General features: G+C 40.7%; 1 protein-coding gene across 1 annotated transcript in view; it reads left to right on the top strand.

Moving 5' to 3' along the window:
- QRFPR (pyroglutamylated RFamide peptide receptor) overlaps positions 1 to 19,727 on the top strand; it is a 130,492-nt gene extending 110,765 nt beyond the window's left edge. Inside the window, exons 4-6 of the mRNA XM_089684316.1 lie at positions 8,035 to 8,270; positions 13,124 to 13,221; positions 16,076 to 19,727. Coding sequence (XP_089540442.1) covers positions 8,035 to 8,270; positions 13,124 to 13,221; positions 16,076 to 16,446 — 705 coding nt within the window. The 3' untranslated portion in view covers positions 16,447 to 19,727. The remainder of the gene's footprint in view (positions 1 to 8,034; positions 8,271 to 13,123; positions 13,222 to 16,075) is intronic.
- The last annotated feature ends 5,594 nt before the right edge of the window (positions 19,728 to 25,321 follow it).

Genomic DNA, 25,321 nt, shown 5'->3' with positions numbered 1-25,321 from the left:
TGCTGTTAAAAATTGCTATTACCAGCATTATTTATCTAACATAGGTGTCCGTTTATGAACCAGCGGTAAATGATCGCTGCTCAGTTCTTCGGAATTCTCGGAGAACACAGTTCTCCTGCGAATGCCATTTATGAAGCGGTGTAGATCAGTTCTTCGAACGAAGGGAGAACAATCTACAAATGCTGGAAAATGGCTGCTTTTACTATAATCTCGCGAGATTACAGTAAAAGATCAGTTTACTAAGCAGAGGTAAATTATCGCTGCATAGTTTGCGGTCCCTCTGATTCTCCAGCTCTGGGCTGGAGAATTTGGAGGGAGAACACAGATCTCCAGTGAAGGGCTGAACATGTTCTCCGCTGATCTCCTGAGTGTCATAAACTGTGAATGACCAGAGAATAGCTGCGATGCTCTGAATTGCAGCTATTCTCTGTGTCATAAACGGACACCATAGTGTGCATAGAGCCATATAGTGGATATAGTTATACAATACCATCAGCAAATTCAGCAAAAATTTACAGGAAATATTTATTATTCACATTGCTCCCTTTTGCATTGGTGCATGAAAACTAAGATCCCTGCTTTAGTCACACAGATATACATAGCTGCGCTTTTTTGGGTCAGACTGCAGTTAGCCTATTGGTAATATTTATTTTCTGGAACAACAAAGTTATCTATATAGAGATAGGAAGAAAATAAAAGTTCTGTGCACAAGGGTCTTAATAGGCTTTGAAACCAGGACATCAGCGCTGAAAATCGATGCTAGCCACTGCACAACTACGCAGCAGTTGGATTATTAAGTTTAACCACTTCCCGTCCATGTACATAAACGGCCGGACGGGAGCAGTGCAGGAGTGGGTTGCCATCCATAAACTGAGCCCGCATTTACAGCCTGTGCACGCTCCCTGGGAACGCTTGACACCGTGATCCGGTGCCCGTTGTGTCCTATTGCTGTACGGGACCTCTGTGCGAGGTCCCGATCATGTGATCACTAATTGGCCAATCAGTGATCACATGAATAGTAGTAAGCAAGATGTCACTTCTGACATCATTGCTTACTACGTGTAAAATCTGTGAATGATCACAGAAGTCACATGGTACAAGGCTATTCACAACAGACTTGTACCATGTGACAAGCTGTGACCAATCACAGCTCTCACAGTATTTCTCAATGGCTGCAAGAATGCAGTCAGAGAGAATAAGAAAGGATTGCTTTTACAGCCTTTATGGGTGTAAATACAATCAGTGTAAAATTAAAAAAAAAAAAATCTTCATCACCCCCCACAAGTAGTACAGTGTCACTATGGTGACACCGTACTGCTAGGGTGACAGTATGTTAAAAAAACCATAAATAATAATATAAAAAAAAATGTCAAAATATTTTTTTAAAAATTATAATTTTGGGTTATAAGCTAATTTGGGTTATTTTTTTTTTTACTAAAAAGATAACCGAATAAAAAGTTTTATGAAGAAAGATTATTTATTTGCAAACTTTTATAAGAAAAACACTTTTTTAAAAAATTTTAGGACTTTTTAATTTATATAGCAGAAAAAATAAAAATCCCAGTGGTGAATAAATACTACTAAAATAAAGCTTTATCTGTCTCAAAAAAATGCAAAAAAGTCATATGAGTACAATGTTGCATGACCGCGCAGTTGTCATTCAAAGTGTGATAGCAGTGAAAGCTGAAAATTGGCCTGGGCAGGAAGGGGTAAAAGTGTCCAGACTTGAAGTGGTTAAGGGCACACTAAGTTTGTGGATGTGCATGCAAATGAAGCAGTCAGCCTTAAAAAATGATTTTTATTATTAATATTATTATTTTACAGGATTTATTGTATATAGCATCAACAGTTTGCACAGCGCTTTACAATATAACACCCTGGTTCACACTAGAGCGATTTCGATTTTCCAGCAACCTGCAATATTCAGGCGATAAAACCGCAGGTCAAATGAGAAACATAGATTTTATTGGGTGCTGTCTTAATTGCCAGGACTTAAGTTGCTCCAACAAAAAAAAATTACTTCTTGCACTACTTTTGGGTGATTTGTGTGCACCACGACTCCCATGGATTTTTGTGCAGCACAACTCCCATAGGCTGTAATTAAAAATCACTAGTAAGTTGCCCAGTGTCTTTATCTGCATCACACCGCAGCGCTTTCTGAGGATTTTAACCCTACATTCCTCTAACATTCATTTTTATGCTGTAGTGTACATGGGCAGCTGTTCAACGTTTACAGAAATTGTGCTGCTGAAGGTCTCTCTGCTCTCTGCAGGCATATGCCTGAAAGACAAGTATGATAATGAACTTATCTTCAGCTATCCCCCTATTGTAAACTGAGTTGCTATGATATTATCTGTTGTGAGACTTGCTAGTCTGTAGATGTTTCCACAGAAAATACTGTATATCCAGTAGAACCCATATATTATACAATTTTATTGTACAATTTCTGAACAATCTCGTTTATATTTGCCTTCAAAAAATGTGGCTTTTTGAAGGCAAATATGTAAAAGTACACATGCTATGCAACCAACAGGGGTGTACTGACAACTCATGGGGCCCCCGGGCAATAGGGGATCATGGGGCCCCTGTGTCCTTGCACAAACTCAAAACAACCTATAAAAAAGGTACCAGGGGCATCTCATGGGGCCCCCTACTGACCCCGGGCCATCAGGCAGTGCCCGAGTTTCCAAATGGTCAATCCGCCCCTGGCGTTAACCACTTTCCCTCCAGAGGATTTGCCCACAATCCACGACCAGGACATTTTTTGTGTTCCAGCGCTGCGTTACTTTAACTGACAATTGCAATGCTGCACCCAAATGAAATTTACGTACTTTTTTGCCCACAAATAGAGCTTTCTTTTGGTGGTATTTGATTGCCTGTGCATTTTTAATTTTTTGCGCTATAAAAAAAAACTATTTTGAGAAAAAAACTATATTTTTGACTTTTTGCTATTAAACATATCCAGTAAAAAAATGTCAAAAATCAAATTTCGTCATAAATTTAGGCCAAAATGTATTCTGCTACATGTCTTTGCTAAAAAAAAAATCCCAATATGTGTAAATGAATTGGTTTACGTGAAAGTCATAGCGTTTACAAATGGCGGTATATATACTGGGTTTTATTTTTACCAATAATGGCAGCGATTAGCGACTTATAGCGGGACTGTGGCGGGCATTCTGACACTGGGAGAAACTGACTTGGTGTCACTGACATCCCCAGTGACACCAATACAGTGATCAGTGCTAATAAAAAGCACTGACACTACTGATGGCACTGGGCAGGAAGGGGTTAAAATGTGGGGCGATCAAAGGGTTAACTGTGTGCTGTTTTACTGTGTGCTGTGTGTCTGTGCTTCACTGCAAGAACGCTGCTATGCATGGCTTTGCTATGCAAAACCCTGCATAGCAGTGTGCAGGAGCTGACAGGGGAGAGAACTGTATTGTTTACTTACAGTTCTCTCCCTCCGTCGGTAATGCTCCTCAATCACCGGGTGTCGGCAAGTAATCACTGGCTGGGACCCGGTGATTGACGGCCGAAGCCGCGAATAGCTGCACTGGTAGGGTGCGCACGCGGCCTGATACCCTTAGAAGCAGCTGAAAAAATTGCCCTAGTGTGAAACAGGGTAGAGGGAAACAATGCATCAACAATACAATTTGATACAAGATGCTCCTGGGAGCTTACAATCTAATAGGGAAGGGCTAGTGGAACAAAATGTAATAGCAATCAATAAAGCTGCTTGATTTATCTGAACTAAGAAAGTAGGGAAACTGCTTCATTATTGATCCAATTTTTCTTTCCTCTGTGTTAGTAACTAGTTTCCACGATCACATATTTGATGGACTTCATCTTAGAGAGTACAGGACTCTATTGTCACTGAGGGTACATGTACCTACTATTAAGTCTTCCAATACATGCAAATTGTGGTTCAGAATGTATATCAGTGATATGTTAAAAATCCCCTATGACTACCATAGTGATTAACAAAATGTAGGCTTTGTTAGCCAACTTAAAGAAACCGCTTGATAATGGAAGCATTATCCAAACAAATGATTATCCATGGAAACATATAGTGATTCTGTTAAAAAAGGTAATCTTTTACTTTAGTTGTCCGCTTGATACTTTATTGCATAGCATTATAGGTATAAATATTTATACGGACACAGTTAAATACATGAGCAGTATACTGTATATTGTAAAAGTAGTGAAGGTGTATAACCAACAAACTGCACTAAAAGTGTTAATGATTCCTATCACTATTATATAATGTGTGTGTATAACCACTACGCTAGCCACTTTAAAAAATAAAATAATCACAAAGAAAGAAAACACTTCAAAAAGTATTCAGGTGGCACATAAATCAATTATCAGTGCAGAGAACTCTTATAAAAATATATATAAATAAAATAAATATTTTGCACATAAAAATAATTAATGAAATAATAACAATTAATAATTAATGATATTCCAAAAGGAAAGTCCAAATGAATCAGTCCACAAAACGATCACCCCCTGAGGAAAACCTGTGCAAAAATAAATACATAAATAGTGACTATGACTAAGTCAGAAGTGACGAAACGCGTTAGGATGTGGCTATGCAGTGACCGGAAGTGACGCTGACCAGAACCTGAAGTGACGCAGGAGCGTCTGAGATCAAAGGTCGGTGGTGGTGAGAAACTGATTCGGCTTTCCTTACACTAAGAGCTTACTAAAGCTAACATCTTTGGGCTTTTCACTTATTTTCATCTTGTAATTGGCACTCTATTGTGGCAATAAAGAATAGTTTAGTTGGCACTTCACCATTTGGGGCTTTCTCGTTTTTTTTCTCCTACATGGTCATTTGAGTGTGGAGCATTGGGAGAAGTTTGTGTGCTGGAGTTCGGGAGTGCTTGTCCTGGGATTCCAATGTTTCAAGATTAAGGAGAATAAAACATCACAGTGGTCTGATTAATCTCTTGTAAAATCATCCATTAAAGCCTAGTGTGCCAACCACGAGAGTGGGAGGCAACACTTTTTGGTGAGTGCACACCCGAGAGGGGAGCACTGCACATATATTTATGTATTTATTTTTGCACACGTTTTCTTCAGGGGGTGATCGTTTTGTGGAAATGCATTGAGTTTCTGCCATGTATCCGGCTGATTAGCAATTTGGCAATTTGTGCTACCAAACAATTGAACAGGTGTGCCTTAGAAAGTGGCCAGTGAGTGTATAATCTCCTTCTCCTGATGATCACAATGATAGCAAATATGTGTATATTATTTATTGTCTGTACCCGTAGTAGGGCCCAGAAACTGTGGTGCACATTTTGAGGGGGTTTTATCCAACCTAAAACACACTGACACTAACTGACATTAATACTAATTTTAAAAAAGGCTTTTTTTTTTAAATTCTGCCAAAAATATACTGACCCAGACCTTTGCCCCTGGCCTTAACCTTTGCCCCTTACCTTGGCCCTAACACTAACCTTGGCACTGACCTAGATTAAACCTTGAACTAGTTATTTTCTTCTTTATTTTGTATTTTTTCATTATTATTATTATTATTTTTACAAATTTTTATTTATTTATTTGCATTTTCATCTTCTCCATTCAAGAGAGAAAGTAAATTCATGGGCAGGCTGCTAGTGACTGATCATTGTGATAGCCAATCAAAGGCTAACACAGCAATCAGGTGGCCCGTAACCGAGAGTTTCAGGTCTCCATTGTTAGTACAAGACCCAAGGCTTCTGATGAGAGTCAGGCCACTGTGCTGGGAGCATGCTGTGCAGTGTGCCCCCAGCACAAAGACAGTTACACAGGTATGCAATCTCACATATAAAGATCTACTTCTGTGAGGCTACATAGCTGCATACGGTCACCGGGAAGGGGGTAATATTCATCTTTCAAATCACTTTACCTCAGAAATCAGTGAAACCTGTTGGTGTATTAGAGTAATGATTACGTTTAGAATAGATGGCAAATAGACTCTCTTGGCCCAGCCCCTTCCGAGGAGATGACTACAGGCCGCTACAGAACCCAGCACCACAGCCCAGATGGTCTCCCACCCCAGCGCCCCAGCACAGCCATCACCTAGTACAGAACAAGTGCCCACTCAAGCCAACCACCCCCCCTAGAACCCAAGACAGTCATCAGCCAGTTCCACCAACATGAACCCAGCCACTCGCCGAGACCCATGACATTTGACAGTAGCAAAAAGTCACAGGCGGGACCCCTCACCCACAGACCGAACCCCAAGGGGACTGGCCAAGCAGGGCCCAATAACATAACATCATCAATATTGGGGAGGCCTAGAAGGCCGAACTCACGGTCACGATAATAAAAGGATGCAACAGTGAAGCACAACAAAGGAAGTCCCGGATACAACTTCATCCTGGTGAAGAACAAGTTGGACTCAATCACAGAGCGGTCAGCGGAAGGGCTCCCTTCCGGTTTGATGCCTTCTCCCAGAGGCAACCCAGATGAGGTGGCCCAGATTGAGATCCAGATGCGTGCACCAGACTCTGCGCAGTACCTCCCAGTGGGATAAGATGCAGGGATTCTAGGAGAGAGTGGGCTTCATCTGGCGATGGCCGTGGTAGTCGAAAGTGAGGCAGAATGGAAATCCCTAACCTTGATTCTGCGGTTTACCAGGACAGAGGTGAAGGGCTTCAACTGGCAGCGCTTCTGCAGAGTGCTCTGGGAAAGGTCTGAAAAGAGCTGATAACGATGCCCCTGGAAGATGAGGTCTGGGCTGTTCCTGTCCACCAAGAGAATGCTTTCCTTAGTGTGGTAAATGGTGAATTTGATGCTAATGTCTCTTGGAGGCCCCTCCAGCCCTTTGGGACCCAGTGCATGGTGGATGCGGTCAAATACAAGACGGTCAATGGGAATGGCAGGGGTCAGCTCCTGAAACAGGCCAGTAGCGGTGAGGTGAGATCCATGACGGATTCCGGAATACCCCGTAAGCTTAAGTTGCTGCTGCAGGAGCGGTTCTCGAAATCCTCAAGCCGGAGCAGTGCACCCGCCAATTCTTTCTTTAGGTCACACAGGTCCTGCTCATGGCTTTCAATGACTGTGGTCGTAGCAGGGACGGACTGACAACTCATGGGGCCCTGGGGCAATAGGGGATCATGGGGCCCCTGTGTCCTTGCCCAAACTCAAAAAAACCTATGAAAAAGGTACCAGGGGCATCTCATGGGGCCCCCTACTGACCCCGGGCCCACCGGCAGTGCCCGAGTTTCCACATGGTCAGTCCGCCCCTGGGCCGCAGAGTCCATTTTTTCCTTGAGATCATTCGTCCGGTTGCCCAGCTCCCTGATTTCTCGTGAGAGGTGTTCCGCCAGTTTGGAAGTAGTGGAGGACAACTCGTTCTGCAGCATCAACAGCATCCCGCAGGGTCAGTGCAGGGTATTGCATGGGTGCCCCTGGCTCAGTGCCCATCTCATCCGTGGGATCCGGTGTACCTACGGGCAGCATTGGCAGTGGACCCGAAATCGAGGCTCCATTTGCAACGTCCGGCAGGTAGGCCACAAATTCCCGAGCGGCCTGCCAAGCGCTGGAGGCAGCCTTGATTGTCTTCCCCATTAGAGTGACTGGGGAGGCAGCAATCTGGGGAGGGTCAGTGGGTGACTGGCTGACCCCCCTGAGAGAAGATACATTTGCCGATGTGTCCAGTGGGCGAGGAGCACACCTACCGAGCGGCCATCATGAGTGCTGCTCACGAGCGCCCCCCAGTTCAGATATTATTTTGCTACAGCAATGTCATTATGGACTTTATATAATGATGTCAAGTAAAGGTCAAATGTGTATAGAAAAATGTACCAACTGACCTAAAATCATCTTATAAGGTAGTTTTCTGGTTGGAAGCAAGTAAGAGAATTTGATTGGTCTTTTTTGATATGTTACTACATAGAGTGACCATGCTTATTCTAGTTACTATGGTCAAATGCAAGTGACATAGGCCTGATTGTTAAGCCATTGTTTACATGGTGTTTAGTGTGATACATCTTCTTGTTATTCCATGAATAGGTTTCTAACATGTTTATCGTTGTATTTCAGATTAAATATGACTTTTTGTATGAGAAACAGTACGTGTGCTGCTTGGAAAAATGGAACAGACTTGTTCACCAGAAAATCTACACAACCTTTATTCTAGTGATCCTGTTTCTCCTTCCACTAACATTGATGCTTCTGCTCTACAGTAAAATTGGCTATGAACTCTGGATTAAGAAACGAGTTGGAGATGCATCAGTGCTTCAAACTATCCATGGCAATGAGATGTCTAAAATAGCCAGGTTAGTTTATATATATATATATATTTATTTATTTATGTATGCATCTCTTTGACCAATCATTGTCAATTAAAGCCCCACTCCAGTAGGCAGGTGTAGTTATCCTTCCCACCTCTCGGTGATCTAGTGCCCCATTATTGTATGGGAAGAGTTGTCTTGTAAGGGAATTGGTCCGTTAGCACAGGATTTCTCAACCAGGGTTCCTCCAGAGGTTGCCAAGGATTCCTTGAGGAATGAGCAATTTTTGTCTCTCGGGTAAATTCCCACTGACACCATTGATCTTTTTAGCTATCTGTAAGGGGGTAATTCTTCCCAATGACCACAAGTGTAAGGAGCATTCTTACCTCTGACTATCACACCAATGTATCATGTATTGTAGATAAAATAATTTTTAGCAGGGGTTCCCTAAGACTGGAAAGTTATTTCAAGGGTTCCTCTGCGTTGAAATGGTTGAGAAAGGCTGCCTTAGCGATTCCATACAGTGGCTTGATAGAGGAAGGTAGTGCGATTAGACACCAAACTCTCATGAGACTTTGGTGGCCATCTTGGGTAAGGAAATCTTTTAAATAAGGAACCCCACATCATTTTGGCATGCCTATGGCGAGTATGTGGTAGGGAGAAGAACCCACTTGTGAGGAACAATGCTTAGCACAGGATCAGGTTCCAGACGAGGAGGGATAGCTCAGGGAAGGCTCCGTCTTCACTTCATACACTCTATAAGGTGAGGCAGAGGCTTGGAGCAAGAGCAGACTGCAGAAATATCCTCTGCCTATTCAAAGAAGGGATGCTACCCCTGGTAATGGAAACTATCCTCCAGCAACATATAATGTAAACACTGAGATTGCATATTATCTGGATTTCCTATACTGGTACTGAAGAACAGTTTATTTATTGGTGCAACCAAAATACACTGGTGCACTATAAACTGTGTGTGAGTATTTCCTCTCAGTACAAGGAAGCTAGCCTACAAACCAGCCATCTAACTAACCTGTCACAGTCAGGGGTCAGGCTCAGAGATCAGTAGCTATAGCAGTAGAGAGGCTCCTATCAAACAGCAGGATAGATATACAAGCAGGTCACCCTGATGGATGATGCAGGCTTTCCCAAGGTATGGCAGTCTATGCACTAACCAGTATTGACCAGAGCTCCTAATGGTGGAGATGGAGTTTTCTCTATGTTAGTACCAGTTCACAGTCCTCAGGATCACCACGCCAGGAGGTGAGCAGAGTCCAGTAGCAGATATAGCAGGTAGGGATCAAGCAGAAGCATAGTCAGTAAACAAGCCAAAGGTCAGTAACAAGTAGTTGCAGGTTGGGATCAGCAGAAGCGTAGTCAGTAACGGGCAGCAGGAGCGAAAACAGCGAGATATTGTCTGAAGAGAGCACAATGATTTGGTAAACAGGAAGTGCAAAACCATGGCTTTAATAGAAAGTTCATGAAATGGGCAAATGGTTTAAGGTTAAAGGGAAACAAGACATAAGTGAAGGTTGTCTAAGGATTCAGGCAGGGAACTGTTCAGCATTTTAGGTGGCTCAGCAAGAAAAGACACTGCCAGACAGAGCAGAGGTTGCATGTTCAGATCCAGGTCCTGACATAATCAGTAGACCAAAAAACCTATATAATATCACTCTTAGCTTACCCATAGCCAAGTTCATGTGACACTCTGGTCCCAAACCTTTTCTTCTCCTGTTTTACTTCATGCATGGGTCCTTTTTTGGGTGTCCACATCACTGCCTGCATTAACGGGACACTTCTTACTGGATGGCCAGTGGCGGGGTCGTTTCAGGATCCAGAAGAAGGTTGATGTCAGTGGAGGGAAGTGGAGAGTACCAGTGCCCTTGTATTATAATCCTTTCACATGGCATTCTGATAGTGATTACGAGTGCCTATTTCAAAACACAATACACAATAAGTAGGCATGGTCAACTGTAATCACCACTTGGAAAACTACCTTAAGTAGTGCCATGCAGACATCACTGGAGTCAGTGTATGTTGACAGGAAGAGGCAAGTAGGCTGCACCTTTGAGTTACAAAGGATTAAAAAAAATGAAAACTGTATCTTAAAAAAAAAAAATTTTTACAATTGTTTTATGACATAGTATAAAACTGAATATTAATCCGCTAACTAAATTTGCTTTAAATACGGTAATTAGTAGAATTTGTATTTCCTGTATTTGCCTGTAGAATTTGCCTTCCTATGTTGTTTTTTTTTGTCTCCCCAATGCACAGGTTTTCCATTTTTCACATCTTTGCACTGCTTATCGTTACTGAGGTTATGTTGGGTTTTTGGATGTGCAAGCTTTTGTCTTAGTGTATTGCTTGGCTTAAAAGACATAGGGAGGAAATGTTTGTTAAAGATCCCTCTGAGTTTTTCTTACACTCCAGCTATAAATGCATAGTTGCCAACATTTCAAAAAAAGGTTTTGGACATTTTTTTTCTGTGTCCAGAAAGCTGCTGTAGGGAAAGCATGTACTTTATTAGGAGCAGGGTATTCATTTAATATGAATGGGGTTCTACAAGAAGGTTAATCATGTGCTTCCATCATAGCTCTGATAGCAATAAAAAGGTTAATCATATCTGTAGCCACCAGCGATTTTAGGTTAATAAGATCCCTAGAAACATGATTAACCCTTTTATTGGTAGCATATCCTTGCTGGCTGTACATTATTAGCAACTATGCTGACATCCTGCAGATAAGGGCCGCCACACTGTCACACAGACTTACTGTTCCATTCCTCTCTCTCTGCAGCCTGCCAGAGTCCCCATAGCTGCCTGAGTGATCAGTGCAAGGGGGAGAAGGTAGGGAGAGGGATCAGTGCCCGGAATGGTCCTGTGTTGATGACACTGCCCAGCAGCACTGCAGTGAGTGATTGCATCTGAGCTTTGAATGCCCTGTCCGTGACCGGCCTTGATTTCTGGGACGAAGCCCAGGACAAGTTCGGGGCAAGTTTTCAAAATCCGTGAGTGTCCAGATCAGGACAGCTGGCAACTATATATATGGAATGGCTACATTACTCCATGTGTCCTGCTTTTCACAATAGTCCTTTGTTTTTTGCTTGACCTTTTGGTTCTACAATAAAAACCCAGTCTCAATAAACACCAACTTTTAAAGCCCTCCTAAGATTTCCATTTGTCTTCAGACTCTGTTTATTTTTACCACATCAGGCTGATGTTGCAGAGTTCTAATACTGTAGACCCCAGTTTGTTTTCCAGTGAATACTAGTCTGTTTGGGTAGGTTTCCTGTTGACCTCAATGTTCAAGCCACCCCCCTCCTTGACATTTAGAATACAGTTCTAAAAGGTAATTTCTTATTCCTTGCCACTTCCCTTTAAACTTGATGGTTTAGTCCCCTGAGGGTATGAGGTCCACCTATAGAAAGTTTTCTGAAAGAATGTGACACACATCTGCACATCTCCAACAAAACTTTCTGTATATGGTGTGTTATAATTATCTCTTATAATTGTTAGCACCATGTAGTGGCCATAATGAGGTATTTGTTTTTAATTAACTCAACCAGGAAAGTGAATGCATTGTGGCCTCTTCATGGCACCACGGATTATACAAGATAATTATTTCACACAGATACAGCAAGGTTTGTTGGAGCTGTGCAGATGTATGCCTCTATTAGGAAAGCTCATCCTGAGCAATGATGAGCAGCTACTGATGGAGTGAGTGCTTGTAAGCTAAAAGTGGCTCCAACAAACAGAAAGACAAGCAGCTGCCTTTCTGGAATGTGAGGTGCAGTGCTCCAAAGGCTCCTGTCAGCCGATCCTCATACCATAAATAAAGCCAAAAACTGCTGCAGAGCACATGCAATTTCTTTATTTCTCTCCAGGATAAAATAGTACAGCCATTCGTCCATGCTCACCCGTGGAGAAGATTAGCAGTAATTGAATGCAACAAAAGGGAAGGAAGGAAGAAAGGAAGGAATGAGGGAAAAAAAGAAGGAATGAGGAATGGGTGAGGGAAGGAATTAGGAATGGAGTGAGGGAGGGAGTAAAGGAAAAGTTGAACAGTTTTGTTTGATAGGCAGTAGTTTTGATACACAGGGGATGATTTAGTAAAAAGTGAGAGTGCAAAATGTGGTGCAGTTGTGCATGTAGCAAATCAGCTTCTAGCTTCATCTTACTGAATTAAGCTTTGACAAAAAAAAAAAAAACTGGAAGCTGATTTCTGGTTTCTATACAGAGCTGCACCAGACTTAGGGCTTGTTCACACTTGGCTGTTTTACCAACACTTGCCAAACGCCCCTATAGCCTTTGGCAAGCGTTGGTCCGGCGTTTGCGGAGCGTTTTTTAATGCTCGGCAAACGCTCTGCAAACACCGCATGCGCGGTTTAGCGACGGTTGCTAGGCATTTTCCGTGCGTTAAAAATGCCCCACAAACGCCTATAATGCAGTTTGAATGGTGTTACCGCTCTGCAACCACGTCGCAACCGCACCGGGCACCATAGACTAGAATAGGAGGCTTCAACGCCTCCTGACTTGACCAGAGGCGTCCGTTTTGCCGCGACGCAACGTGACACGACGCAAACGTTCCCGTTAGAACAGCACCATGTGCTGTAATGTGCAGAATTGGCAGAGGCATTTGGGAAGCGGTAAAAAAGCTTCCCAAACACCTCTCTGCCGCCTGCACACAGCGCTAGTGTGAACGTAGCCTTAGTAAATCAACCCCTCAGTGTAATAGAAAAGGGCAGTGTGAGTTCACATGTACTTCAAAGTGTCAATTGACAATCACTTTCTTCAATTTTAAAAGTAATGACATAAGCATCAAATAATAAAGATACAAGAGAATTGTTTGTACAACATATTGCCTGACGTGATCCTGATTAATCAGCAACCATTTTCATACCAGGAAGAAGAAACGAGCAATCATTATGATGATAACAGTGGTTGTGCTTTTTGCAGTCTGCTGGGCACCGTTTCATGTTGTGCACATGATGATAGAATACAGTAAGTAACTACTGTGTCATTTAGTTAGTGCTGATACTTGATCCTATTTTTAAGGATTTAATCCTCCAGAGTTTGTAAATAACTCAGAAAGCACACATAATGAGAAGTAGGCATTTGTATTCAGTGGATTCTGGAAAATTGCTAAAAGAAACCTAAATTGCTCATGTACTGTATAAACCCTCCAAAGACTCACATCAGGGGTATGCAACATCTTTGTGCCATTATACAAGTAGCTTATGCATAGCACTTGGTTTGCATACTTGACACACAAGATTATTTATAAAAAAAAATAGTTATTTTTTTATTTGAGGTTAAGTCCAGTGAAAAATACAGCCATGTGGCTAATATAAAGATCCCTTTATTTGTGGTAAGTTTAGTGAATACAGCCTTTAGCCTTAAAGGGACTAGCTGTGCTGCTGTTATTATATAACTTAATTGAGTTTACTTTGTTTCTTGTCCTGCTTCCCAATTTATCTTTAATAAATATGTTCCCTTGAAGATATGCACAGCCCCAGTTTGTGATTTTGACCAGTAGTCCATTTGACAACTATACAAATAATTGCCAACCACCCCAACCTATAACTAGCCCAGGGGCGGACTGACAACTCATGGGGCCCCCGGGCAATAGGGGATCATGGGGCCCCTGTGTCCTTGCCCAAACTCAAAAAAGCCTATGAAAAAGGTTCCAGGGGCATCTCATGGTGCCCCCTACTGACCCCGGGCCCTCGGGCAGTGCCCGATTTTCCAAATGGTCAGTCCGCCCCTGAACTAGCCTTTACAGCAAGGAGCCCATGGAAGGGCAACACATGTCAAAAACAAACAAAAATTTCCAGTTCACTTACCAGCCAGCCTGCTACAAAACCAAACTGTCCTGTCTAACAGTTCACGTTAAAAACAAGCAGTTTCGTTTGCACATATTTGCAAATATATGTGTAAGCTGAAGTGGCCTATACAGTCCTAATACTATAATTTTAAAAGTCTCCCAAGTTGGAGCACATATAGTAATGGATAGGTTAAGGGCAGGGTCTATTTTGTTTTGCTGCAGACTGGCTGGTAATTTTGGAAATTTTGTTCCATGTGCTCCTTGCTGCAAAGGCTAATTATAAGCTGGGGTGGTCACCATTTATTTGTATAGTTGTGGAATTGGTAAGGAGATGCACCGTATATCTTCAGTTGTTATTGTGCCCTTGCTGGGTGTCCTGTGAGTCTCTGTACCTTTATGGAGGGGTGGGCTCCCTCCAGGCACACCTTCCCCTAATCTATCCATTACTATATGTGCTCCAACTTGGGAGACTCTCAAAATTATAGAGATAGAACTGCAGTACACTGGGGTGCCTTGAAAACCCCTTGTTTTTTAACGTGAACTGTTAGACGAGGCCAATTTGGTTTTGTTGCAGGCAGGCTGGTAAATGAGCTGGGAATTAGCTGTTGACAATAGTTAATTTGTGCAGTAGAAGTCCAGGGAGCATATGTGTTACTAATCCCTTACTCTGGTGGTCACTATACCCACAAAATTCCTGAAATATGTTCTTCTTACCACTTATATGATTGGACTTTTTTGCACTTTACGTATTATAAACATTATAGGTACTCTGGGATGAGTTACTGAGAAAAATGAATATACTTTTAGAGACATATCTACCAATGTAAGGCTCTTTACAATTTGCTGGACATTTCTCCTTTCCTATGCACCACTACCTGAACCTCACTAAACCATTGTTAGCTTACCATACTGCAGAACACACAAAACAGATGTTACATGACCAGGCGCAGGGGTTAACGACAAAGAAAAACATACCACTAGGTGTACTTTATAATATGTAAAGGTTACTTTGGGGTTGAAAAGATGAACTAGCATTGTCCCCAGTGCTAACCCAGTTTAGAAGGCAAATATATGTCATCACTCCACTCCACTTGTAGTCAGTACTTGGCCTCTGGAATAATAGGTATAGACTGAATAGAAATTCATCCAGGCTCTGGTTATAGTGTCAACAAAAAACAATGTCCATACTCTGATAATGTTAGATCTTTCATCCAACTATATTGTACCAGACAAAGCACACTGGGACCCTCAACACCCCCGACTTTAACATGTATCACTTTAATGCAGACTTAATAATAGAGTTCTCTATGATTAGTCCTGCCTAAGGATGAAATGCATCAAAGTGGGGTAGTCCCAGGCAGGACTGCAGTGTGTTTGTTTGGTATAATAAAGTTAAATGAAAGATCTGACATTATCAAAGTGTAAACATCTATTTTGTTGACCCGGTGCTCTCCTAGTTCTTATACCACTGTATGTCTGTCTATGAGAACATTAATTACCTTTTTTGTACTTAATGATGGTAATTTTCTATGGGTGTGCATTATTATAATTCACATAATGCCCAAATATTTCTATATATTGTATACAGTACCAGTGCCACAGGCCATCAGCTAACATCTAAGTATATCTCCAGTTCCAGTATTACTGTTATTTTCAAAGTATATATTCAGGTTCAGTGATCTGGAAATTTTGTAAAGGTCTCTCAGCTCTGAGTTGAAAATGATACTGTCTAGCAGGCACCACCTGTTGAAAGAGGATGTATAGAAAATGATGGAATGGGATATTATTATTATTATACAGGACTTATATAGCGCTGGCAGTTTGCTCAGCGCTTGACATTATGGAGGGAGACAGCACAGTAACAATACAGTTCAATACAAGAGGGATTAGTGGGCCCTGCTCCCTGGAGCTTACAATCTAGGATAGCTACTGTATATAAAAAAGTGAAGAACTCCAAAATATGGTTCTAAAGCTTTGTACAATAAAATTATGAACTCTTTTTGACAATGTTTTATCTGCACTGTTTTCCAGGCAATTTTGAAAATGAATATGATGATGTCACAATCAAAATAATATTTGCTGTTGTGCAAATTATTGGATTTTTCAACTCAATTTGCAATCCAATCGTATATGCTTTTATGAATGAAAACTTTAAGAAAAACTTTTTGTCTGCCATATGTTTTTGTTTCATAAAAGACTCCTCTTCACCCTCAAGGAGACCTGGTAACTCTGGCATTACATTAACTCAACAAAAATCAAGAGACAACACAAGTGAAGAGACCCGGAGAGAAGCTTTTAGTGAAGGCAATATTGAGGTGAAATTTTGTGATCAACCTGTTTCTAAAAAGACCACAAAAAGACATCTGCACTTGTTTTCCTCTGAAATAACTGTTCATCAGTGAGCATGTACACACTCAAAAAGAGATTTGCCATTTTCATTTACAAAGCACCAATTTCCTTTATACAAAAAAGCTATATATAGCAGTTACAGGTTCTGTGTCAGTAGATGTGGTTGTGAGAGCTTAGAACCTGAAAAAGTGATTTGTACAGTACACTTCCTGTTGAGATACAGCCTAAAAGGTCTTACAGCATACAATGGACTCCAGTGAACTATACATCAAATAAAAAAACAATAATAGGTATCTCAAGTACTATAACTGTATGACACTTGTACAATCATCTATATAAATGCTATTATTATGTCTTTTATATGAGAGTATCTGTGTTTTATAAATCCTTTCAAATGATGGCATCTAAGGCCTGAGGCTGTAATGTCTGAGGCTAGCAAATTTTTATTTCTTCAAAGAAAAAAATAATTTTATTTGATTTGGCTAGGATGGTGTAAAATTGGATGCTTTTATCTCAATGTATACACTTCCCTACACTTCCTAAGTAAAAGTTTTTACTTATTATGTGCTATAACAGAACATTTTTTTAAAAATGTATTCATAAGAAACTTATGCTCTTTGTCTAACTCGGTTATATACTGCTATTTTTGGACATCATAGGCCTATTATAATCAGAACTTTTACCTTGGAAATTAATACATAAATCTTTGACAGAAGTAAACTGATAAGATTATTTTTTTATAATGATTATATTTTTAAATTGGAGGGCAATGCCATTATGCAAACATTCTAATACTAGAAAATGAAGCTTTTTCAGTTAGGTAACACAAACACATGGAATTTAGGAAATCCAGAATTCATAACAAAACCTTGATGTGATCTAAAACAATGGTAGACTAGGCCTTCCTGATCTAAATATATACCTCAATGCAATGGTCCTTAATAGAGCTGTTGACTGGTTCTTTAACAGGCAAGATATACCACCCAGTAACTAAATATTTTGTCACTTAAACTGGCCCAAATGCTTTGCCCATCTTATTGTCCTGCACTTTAACAGTATGGTTACTGTTAGACGATAGAGGTTCCCTATCGTCCAAAGGCAGTTGAATGTCACCATTGTTCTTCAATCTGGAGTTCCAAGTATTCCCACACTCCAAATTCCTAACATGACATACAAATGACAACATCAGGGTAACACAAATCCTACAAAACAGTAAAAAAAACTTTTTGTGTCAGAGTCAATTCTATTTCTCAGAGATGGTGAATCCACATGGATAAAATTTCTCCAGTTCACAAACTTAAAGCAGAATTCCACCCAAAAGTTGAAGCTCCACTCTTATGCCTCCTCCCTCCCTCCGCTGCCACATTTGGCACATTTTGGGGGGAGCGAGTACCTGGTTTTGACAGATACCCGCTCCTACTTGTGGCTCAGTTCACTGAGGATTTTCGCCCCCCCACAGCCCTCTGGGACACTTCCCAGAGGACAGCGGCCTGTTCACAAAGCGCAGCATGCTTTGCGCATGCGCAGTAGGATAATGGCAGTGAAGCCTTGCAGTTTCCCTTAGCCAAGATGGCAGCGCCAGTACCCAACAGCCAAATGGTTTGGAGTGAAGACAGCACTGGATGCATGGACAGGTAAGTGCTAAAGTGTTAAAAGTCTTTTAATTTTTTTTCGTGGGGGGGGGGGTTGGTGGGGGCTGGAACTCCGCTGTAAATAAATCACTTAAACTGGCCACCTTTATTGTTAGGACTCTTACCAGTTTTGATCACCTTCAAAAAATAAACTCTCATACTATATCTACCATTTATAAACTGCTCATCTAGTTGACTGTTCCAGGTAGAACTCAAATTATGGAAAAACGAAAAAGAAGTGAAAATCTTTATAACACCCTTAGTGTGGGACAAGGCTATCACATTAACACACACAATGTCCTCTCTAGCAGACTCTAGGAACACATTAGATTATAACCAGGTGGTATAGATTCCATGCTGACCTTCAGACTTTTGACTCAACTGCTCCCAACATATACTGGAGATGTAAAAACGGCAAACAAATTTGTCAATGGAAAAGAAGAACTCTTGTGAGGCTAGAAATCCTGAATTGTATCAAATGTCTCAGTTCTAATAGGATTACTTTAAATCCTTGATGGTATTCTCTTCTTCAATCCAATTCTGAAGGAGAAATCTTTAAGAATTAAGAGCATGAATCCTCTGGGACACCTTAGAACAGAGGGGCACTCATTGTCTCCCATACCTTTCCTCTCTCATTTTTTCTCCTCTCTTCTGTTTAATCTGACATTTTGGTCCCTGACTTCGCCTTACCTCACCCTTTACTTAAAGTGATTGCAAAGTAATTAAAAAAATATATATATATACTTGCCTGCTCTGTGTATTGGAATTGCAGAGATAACTCCACTCTTCTTCTTCTGGGGTCCCTCACCGATGCTCCTGGCTCCTTCTCTTCTCGGTGTACAACCATAAGAAGTCACTTCCTATTGTAGCACAGCTGCTGGCTCGATCCTGAGCCGTGTTGTTGGCATCCACTAACACAGACAGTGTGGCACGGTCCCGCAATGTCATGAGAGATCATAAACATTTTGTAAAATTATAGTATACCAACACATGGTAGGTTTCCCAGTGTTTTTTTGGACTTCTGGGTTCATTTTTCTGCTACATATAAAAAATGTTAGCAAGAATTTGTTTGGTTGTTATAGAGAGTCCTCCACATGTTCATTCCTTCATTTGTTATACCCAGTATGCAATTATAAGCCGAAAAATACAGCCCGTATAAACCCATAGGAAGCTGTCATTTCTCCATTTCAGGTTGACAATGAATGTAAACAGTTGGATACTTGCCATGGACAACACAACTGCCTGTCTTTTGTTTTGGTTGTTTGCATCTTGGTGTCATTTTTAGCAATTGCTTAATGTTCATCATCATATTTTAAGTTAACTATATCACTTTATAAGGTGTATTTATTGTAGAATAAAATGTTTTGTAAAAAAAAAAAATCTGTGTGTGTGTGCATGAGTGTATGTGTAATTTATTATAATTTAGAAAACAAAGTCTGTTTCCTGTTTTGTTGTTTAACTGATCTTTACTAACAGAATTTGAAGTGCTTTAAGCCTTTTTTAAAGTCATCTGCTATTATGTTTCTACAGTTTTGTGTGATATTTCAAGTGTTCAATTGAAGGGTTATATTGTTTTTCCACTTCATATGTCACATTATGCACCCTTTGTTCTAAGATGAAGGTGAAAATCTAACTTTTTCTTCAATGCTTGTATAAAATGTTTTTATACAAAAAATATATTTTATAAGATTTTTAACCAGATCTAAATAAAAAATCATTGTCCTGTATTATCAAAATAAATATGCTTATTGTCAAAGCTGTTATTGAATCAATGACTAGCTTGTTTATTTTTTATGCATTCTTGTATTTGTTAAGGTCATTATTGTTATACGAATATGATTTCCAAAGTGCTATTTTCATGTGAGAATGTTCTTGACATTAAAAGCTTATTTTTGGATAAAAACATTGGCAAGACAATAGAATTGATATACTTTATGCTGAAAAGCTAGGATATACACTGCTGAAAAAATTTAAAGGAACACTTTATAAGCAGATTATAGCATCAAGTCAAATAAACTCCTGGGATATTGATCTTTTCAGTTAAGTAGCAGAGGCAGTTGTTAATCAGTTTCAGCTGCTTTGGTGTCAATGAAATTAACAACAGGTGCTCTAGATGGGCAACAATGAGATGATCCCCAAAACAGGAATGGTTTTACAGGTTAAGGCCACTGAAATTTTTTTTCCCAAATCATCTTTTCTGACTGTTTTTCACTAGTTTTGCATTTGGCTAGGGTCAGTGTCATTACTGCTAGCATGAGGTGATACCTGGACCCTACAGAGGTTGCACAGGCAGTCTAACTCCTCCAGGATGGCCCATCAATCAGTGCCATTGCCAGATTGTTTGCTGTGTCTCCCAGCACAGTCTCAAGAGCATGGAGGACATTCCAGGAGACAGGCAGTTACTCTAGTGAAGGTGGACAGGGCTGTAGAAGGTCCTTAACCCATCAGCAAGACCGGTATCTCCTCCTTTGTGCAAGGAGGAACAGGATTAGCACTGCCAGAGCCCTACAAAATGACCTCCAGCAGGCTGCTGGTGTGAATGTCTTTGACCAAACAATCAGAAACAGACTTCATGAGGGTGGTCTGAGGGTCCGACATCCTCTAGAGGGCCCTGTGTTCACTCCCCGGCACCATAGAGCTCGATTGGCATTTGCCAATGAACACCAGAATTTGCAGGTCCGCCACTGGCACCCTGTGCTTTTCACAGATGAGAGCAGGTTCACCCTGAGTACGTGACAGACGTGAAAGGGTCTGGAGAAGCCATGGAGAGCGTTATGCTGCCTGTAACATTGTTCAGCATGACTGTTTTGGTGGTGGGTCAGTGATGGTCTTGGGAGGCATATCCATGGAGGGACGCAAAGACCCTACAGGCTAGACAATGGCACCCTGTCTACCATTAGTTATTGGGATGAAATCCTTGGACCCTTTGTCAGACCCTACGCTGGTGCAGTGGGTCCTGGGTTACTCCTGGTGCAAATGTGGCAAATGTATGCAGGCAGTTCCTGGAGGATGAAGAACTTGACACCAATGAATGGCCCCCACACTCGCCTGACCTAAATTCAACAAAACACATCTGGGATATCATGTTTTTGGTCCATCCGACGATGCCAGGTTGCACCTCAGACTGTCCAGGAGATCAGTGATGCCCTGGTCCAGATCTGGGAGGAAATACCCCAGGACACCATCTCTCATCTCATTAGGAGCATGCCCTGACATTGTCAGGCATGCATACAAGCACGTGGGGGGCCATACAAACTACCATTTTGAGTTGCTGCAATGAAATTTCAGCAAAATGGACTAGCCTGCTGCATAATTTTTTTCATTTTGATTTTCAGGGTGTCTATAAAAATTCAGTCCTCTGTAGGTTGATAAATGTAATTTACATCAAATGATGGGGCATCCTTACGTTCCTAACACATTACCCAGTTCATATCAGTATAGATATCCAGCATGATATTTTGCCTATTGAGATCTGATGTGTTTTTGTGTTTTCAAAGTGTTCCTTTAATTTTTTTGAGCAGTGTATTAACACTAACCATGGGGACATGGATAGAAACAGGGAGGGTCTAGCTAAGAGTGAACTAACACTAAACAAAAGGGAGGGCAGTGGAATATACCTAATTACACAAGCAAAGTTGTTGTGGCCCTAATCCACCACTAGATGTCAGCATACATCAAAATAATAGTAACCTGATGCGGGTCAAAACAACCCAGAAAAAATACAAATAGGTGGGACAGAATAAACTTTATTATGTTTCTGGTGTGCAATGTGGCCTATATTGAAATACCATGACGATCAGGTACCATGTTGGACCAATGTGGTCCCCCGCAAACACCCTTGATCTCCCTTAACAGGCAGCTGTTCCACAGATCTTCTAAACTATGAATATTTACTGGACTTTATGCAGGTTTTACTTTCTAACTACCCATCACATTTATTGAGGTTCTAAAATGCCAGTGCAGTACAAAACCTCCCAAATGACAGCTTTTTGGAAAGTAGACACCCCAAGGAATTTGCTGTAAGTGCAGTTCCCCCCTTCCCCACCAGAACACACTAATCAGCACTCGCAGCCATTGGTACAGATGGAATGATAGTTTTCCAGCGTGCTCATTCGATAGAATCCGGTCAGGAAACTGGCTTTTGTCAGATGAGGAGCTGTACACACGTACCAAAAGTCAGCCAGTTCCAGCCGAACTGACCGTTTTTGACCGATTTTCAGCATCTGTGTACCCAGCTTAAGTCTTTTTAAATAAACATGAGACATAGTCATTTTGTTGCATTTCAGTTTGATTTTTCTGCATTGGTTGTTATTTGTGTTATGACTAACTGCCAAGGCAGTTATTCACATCGCTGGATCACGATGAGGCTCAGGTAAGTATTGAGGGGGGCACTGCTACACACAGAAGGTTTTTTACCTTCATGCATAGAATGCATGAAGGTAAAAAAACCTTCAGCCTTTACAACCATTTTAACTATTTTGCTGCCAAATGCATATGACATAAGGGCTTACGGAACCCTTTCCAGCTTGCCATGTCAGTATGCCTACTGACATGGCATTCATTCTCCTGCTATAAGCTCATGGTCACTTCAGTGATTCTGCTGAACAAACCAATAGCTGCGATTAGAGATGAGCGAATCGAACTTGGCGAAGTGGAATTCGTTTCGAATATTAGGAAAAATTTGATTCGCATCGAATCCGAATTTTAGCAAACTTCGGATGCACAAATCGAATTTTCCCCGATCAGCCGGCAAAAGTGTCACTGCAGAGAGCTCCGCTATTTCTGACAGTTCTCTGACAGTTCTGACAGTTCATTTACAGCGGTTGAAACATTGTATCTATTTGTTTCCATTTAGGATACAGATGTTTTTATTCGGAAATAAATAGATACAATGTTTCAACCGCTGTAAATGTGAAGGAACTGTCAGAGAACTGTCAGAAATAGCGGAGCTCTCTGCAGATACACTTTTTGCTGTACTGGAATTCTTCTTCTTTTCATTCTTCTTCTTCTTTTCATTCTTCTTCTTCTTCTTTTCATTCTTCTTTTCATTCTTCTTCTTCTTTTCATTCTTATTCTTCTTTTCATTCTTCTTTTCATTCTTCTTCTTCTTCTTTTCATTCTTCTTCTTCTTCTTTTCATTCTTCTTCTTCTTCTTTTCATTCTTCTTTTCATTCTTCTTCTTCTTCTTTTCATTCCTCTTCTTCTTCTTTTCATCCTTCTTTTCATTCTTCTTCTTCTTCTTTTCATTCTTCTTCTTCTTCTTTTCATTCTTCTTTTCATTCTTCTCATTCTTCTTTTAATTCTTCTTTTCATTCTTCTTCTCATTCTTCTTTTCATTCTTCTTCTTTTCATTCTTCTTCTTCTTTTCATTCTTCTTCTTCTTTTCATTCTTCTTTTCATTCTTCTTCTTTTCATTCTTCTTCTTCTTTTCATTCTTCTTCTTCTTTTCATTCTTCTTTTCATTCTTCTTCTTCTTCTTCTTTTCATTCTTCTTTTCATTCTTCTTCTTCTTCTTTTCATTCTTCTTCTTCTTCTTCTTTTCATTCTTCTTTTCATTCTTCTTCTTCTTCTTTTCATTCTTCTTCTTCTTCTTTTCATTCTTCTTTTCATTCTTCTCATTCTTCTTTTCATCTTCTTTTCATTCTTCTTCTCATTCTTCTTTTTATTCTTCTTCTTCTTCTTTTCATTCTTCTTCTTCTTATTTTCATTCTTCTTCTTCTTTTCATTCTTCTTCTTCTTCTTCTTCTTTTCATTCTTCTTTTCATTCTTCTTCTTCTTCTTTTCATTCTTCTTCTTCTTCTTTTCATTCTTCTTTTCATTCTTCTTCTTCTTCTTTTCATTCTTCTTCTTCTTCTTTTCATTCTTCTTTTCATTCTTCTTCTTTTCATTCTTCTTCTTCTTCTTTTCATTCTTCTTTTCATTCTTCTTCTTCTTCTTTTCATTCTTCTTCTTCTTCTCTTCATTGTTCTTTTCATTCTTCTTCTTCTTCTTTGCATTCTTCTTCTCTTCTTTTCATTCTTCTTTTCATTCTTCTCATTCTTCTTTTCATTTTTCTTTTCATTCTTCTTCTCATTCTTCTTTTCATTCTTCTTCTTCTTCTTTTCATTCTTCTTTTCATTCTTCTCATTCTTCTTTTCATTCTTCTTCTCATTCTTCTTTTCATTCTTCTTCTTCTTCTTTTCATTCTTCTTCTTCTTCTTTTCATTCTTCTTTTCATTCTTCTTCTTCTTCTTTTCATTCTTCTTTTCATTCTTCTTCTTCTTCTTCTTCTTCTTCTTCTTCTTCTTCTTCTTCGTCGTCGTGCCCCGTGACTGCCCAAATGAGTGAAGTGTGCGGTGATTCTAAGATCGACGGCACTCATCTGCATGTCATACTGACTGACAGTATTATTTCTCTTCCCCAGCAGACTCCAAGGGCATTTAAATTAAAGGTACAGTGTTCTGCACTAATATAAAGGCTCTCTGAAGCCTAGAAACCCTTTTAATAAGTTAAATTCGCGGCGAATAAATTCGCATCAAATCGAATTTCTCCCGCAAATTCGGCGAATCAGCCGAATCGAATTTTTGAATAATTCGCTCATCTCTAGCTGCGATCAGCAGCTGACAAGCCACTAATTACAGCTATTTACCTAAAATGTGACTCCTCTCCCCCCCCATCACCTCCACCGCTGCTCTGCCCTGTGTCTACCCTGCTTCTTGCTGCTCCACATCCCCCTGTTACTCTGCCTATCCTCTAAAATGCCTCCCTCTTCTATTTGATCCCCCACAGTATCACTGATTTTCCCTCAGCACCAATGCCCCTGCTGCACCGATCCCCTGTGGATCCCCTGCAGCTGGCAACGTCTCTTCCTCTCCCCTCCCTCTGGCTTCGGGTGCTGCAGCAGAGCCACAGGGGGATTTAACTCTGCGAATACAGTAGATCCCCCCTGCTCTGACCCTCCCCCTGTCCCTATACCCCAGAGCCCTCTACAAGAGGGTTCCCTGCTTCTTTTCGCACTATTGCTAGGTGGATTAGACCGACCCTACCTGCCTAGTGGATTGCATGTCTGCAATGAGACACTAGCAGCGCTCCTTAACACACAGCAGGCAAATTATCCTGGATGCCAGGACTGGCACATTCATTGTGTTTTTAATCTTTCTGTATATTTAAGTTTTAATACATGGTTTCATGTGATGGGATTCTGCTTTGTTTCTTGCCCCTTATGGATCCTCTTAAATTGGTGGAGATAATCTGAGAAGTAAGATTTCTAAAAGATAAATAGCAGAGGGCTGGAGACCCACTTATTTAATTAAGGAGT

This window comes from Staurois parvus, unplaced genomic scaffold, assembly GCF_062004578.1.
Source record: "Staurois parvus isolate SC_StPar_1 unplaced genomic scaffold, SC_StPar_1.0 ptg000344l, whole genome shotgun sequence".
Lineage (NCBI taxonomy): Eukaryota > Metazoa > Chordata > Amphibia > Anura > Ranidae > Staurois > Staurois parvus.
This window is presented reverse-complemented; position numbering and strand designations above follow the sequence as displayed.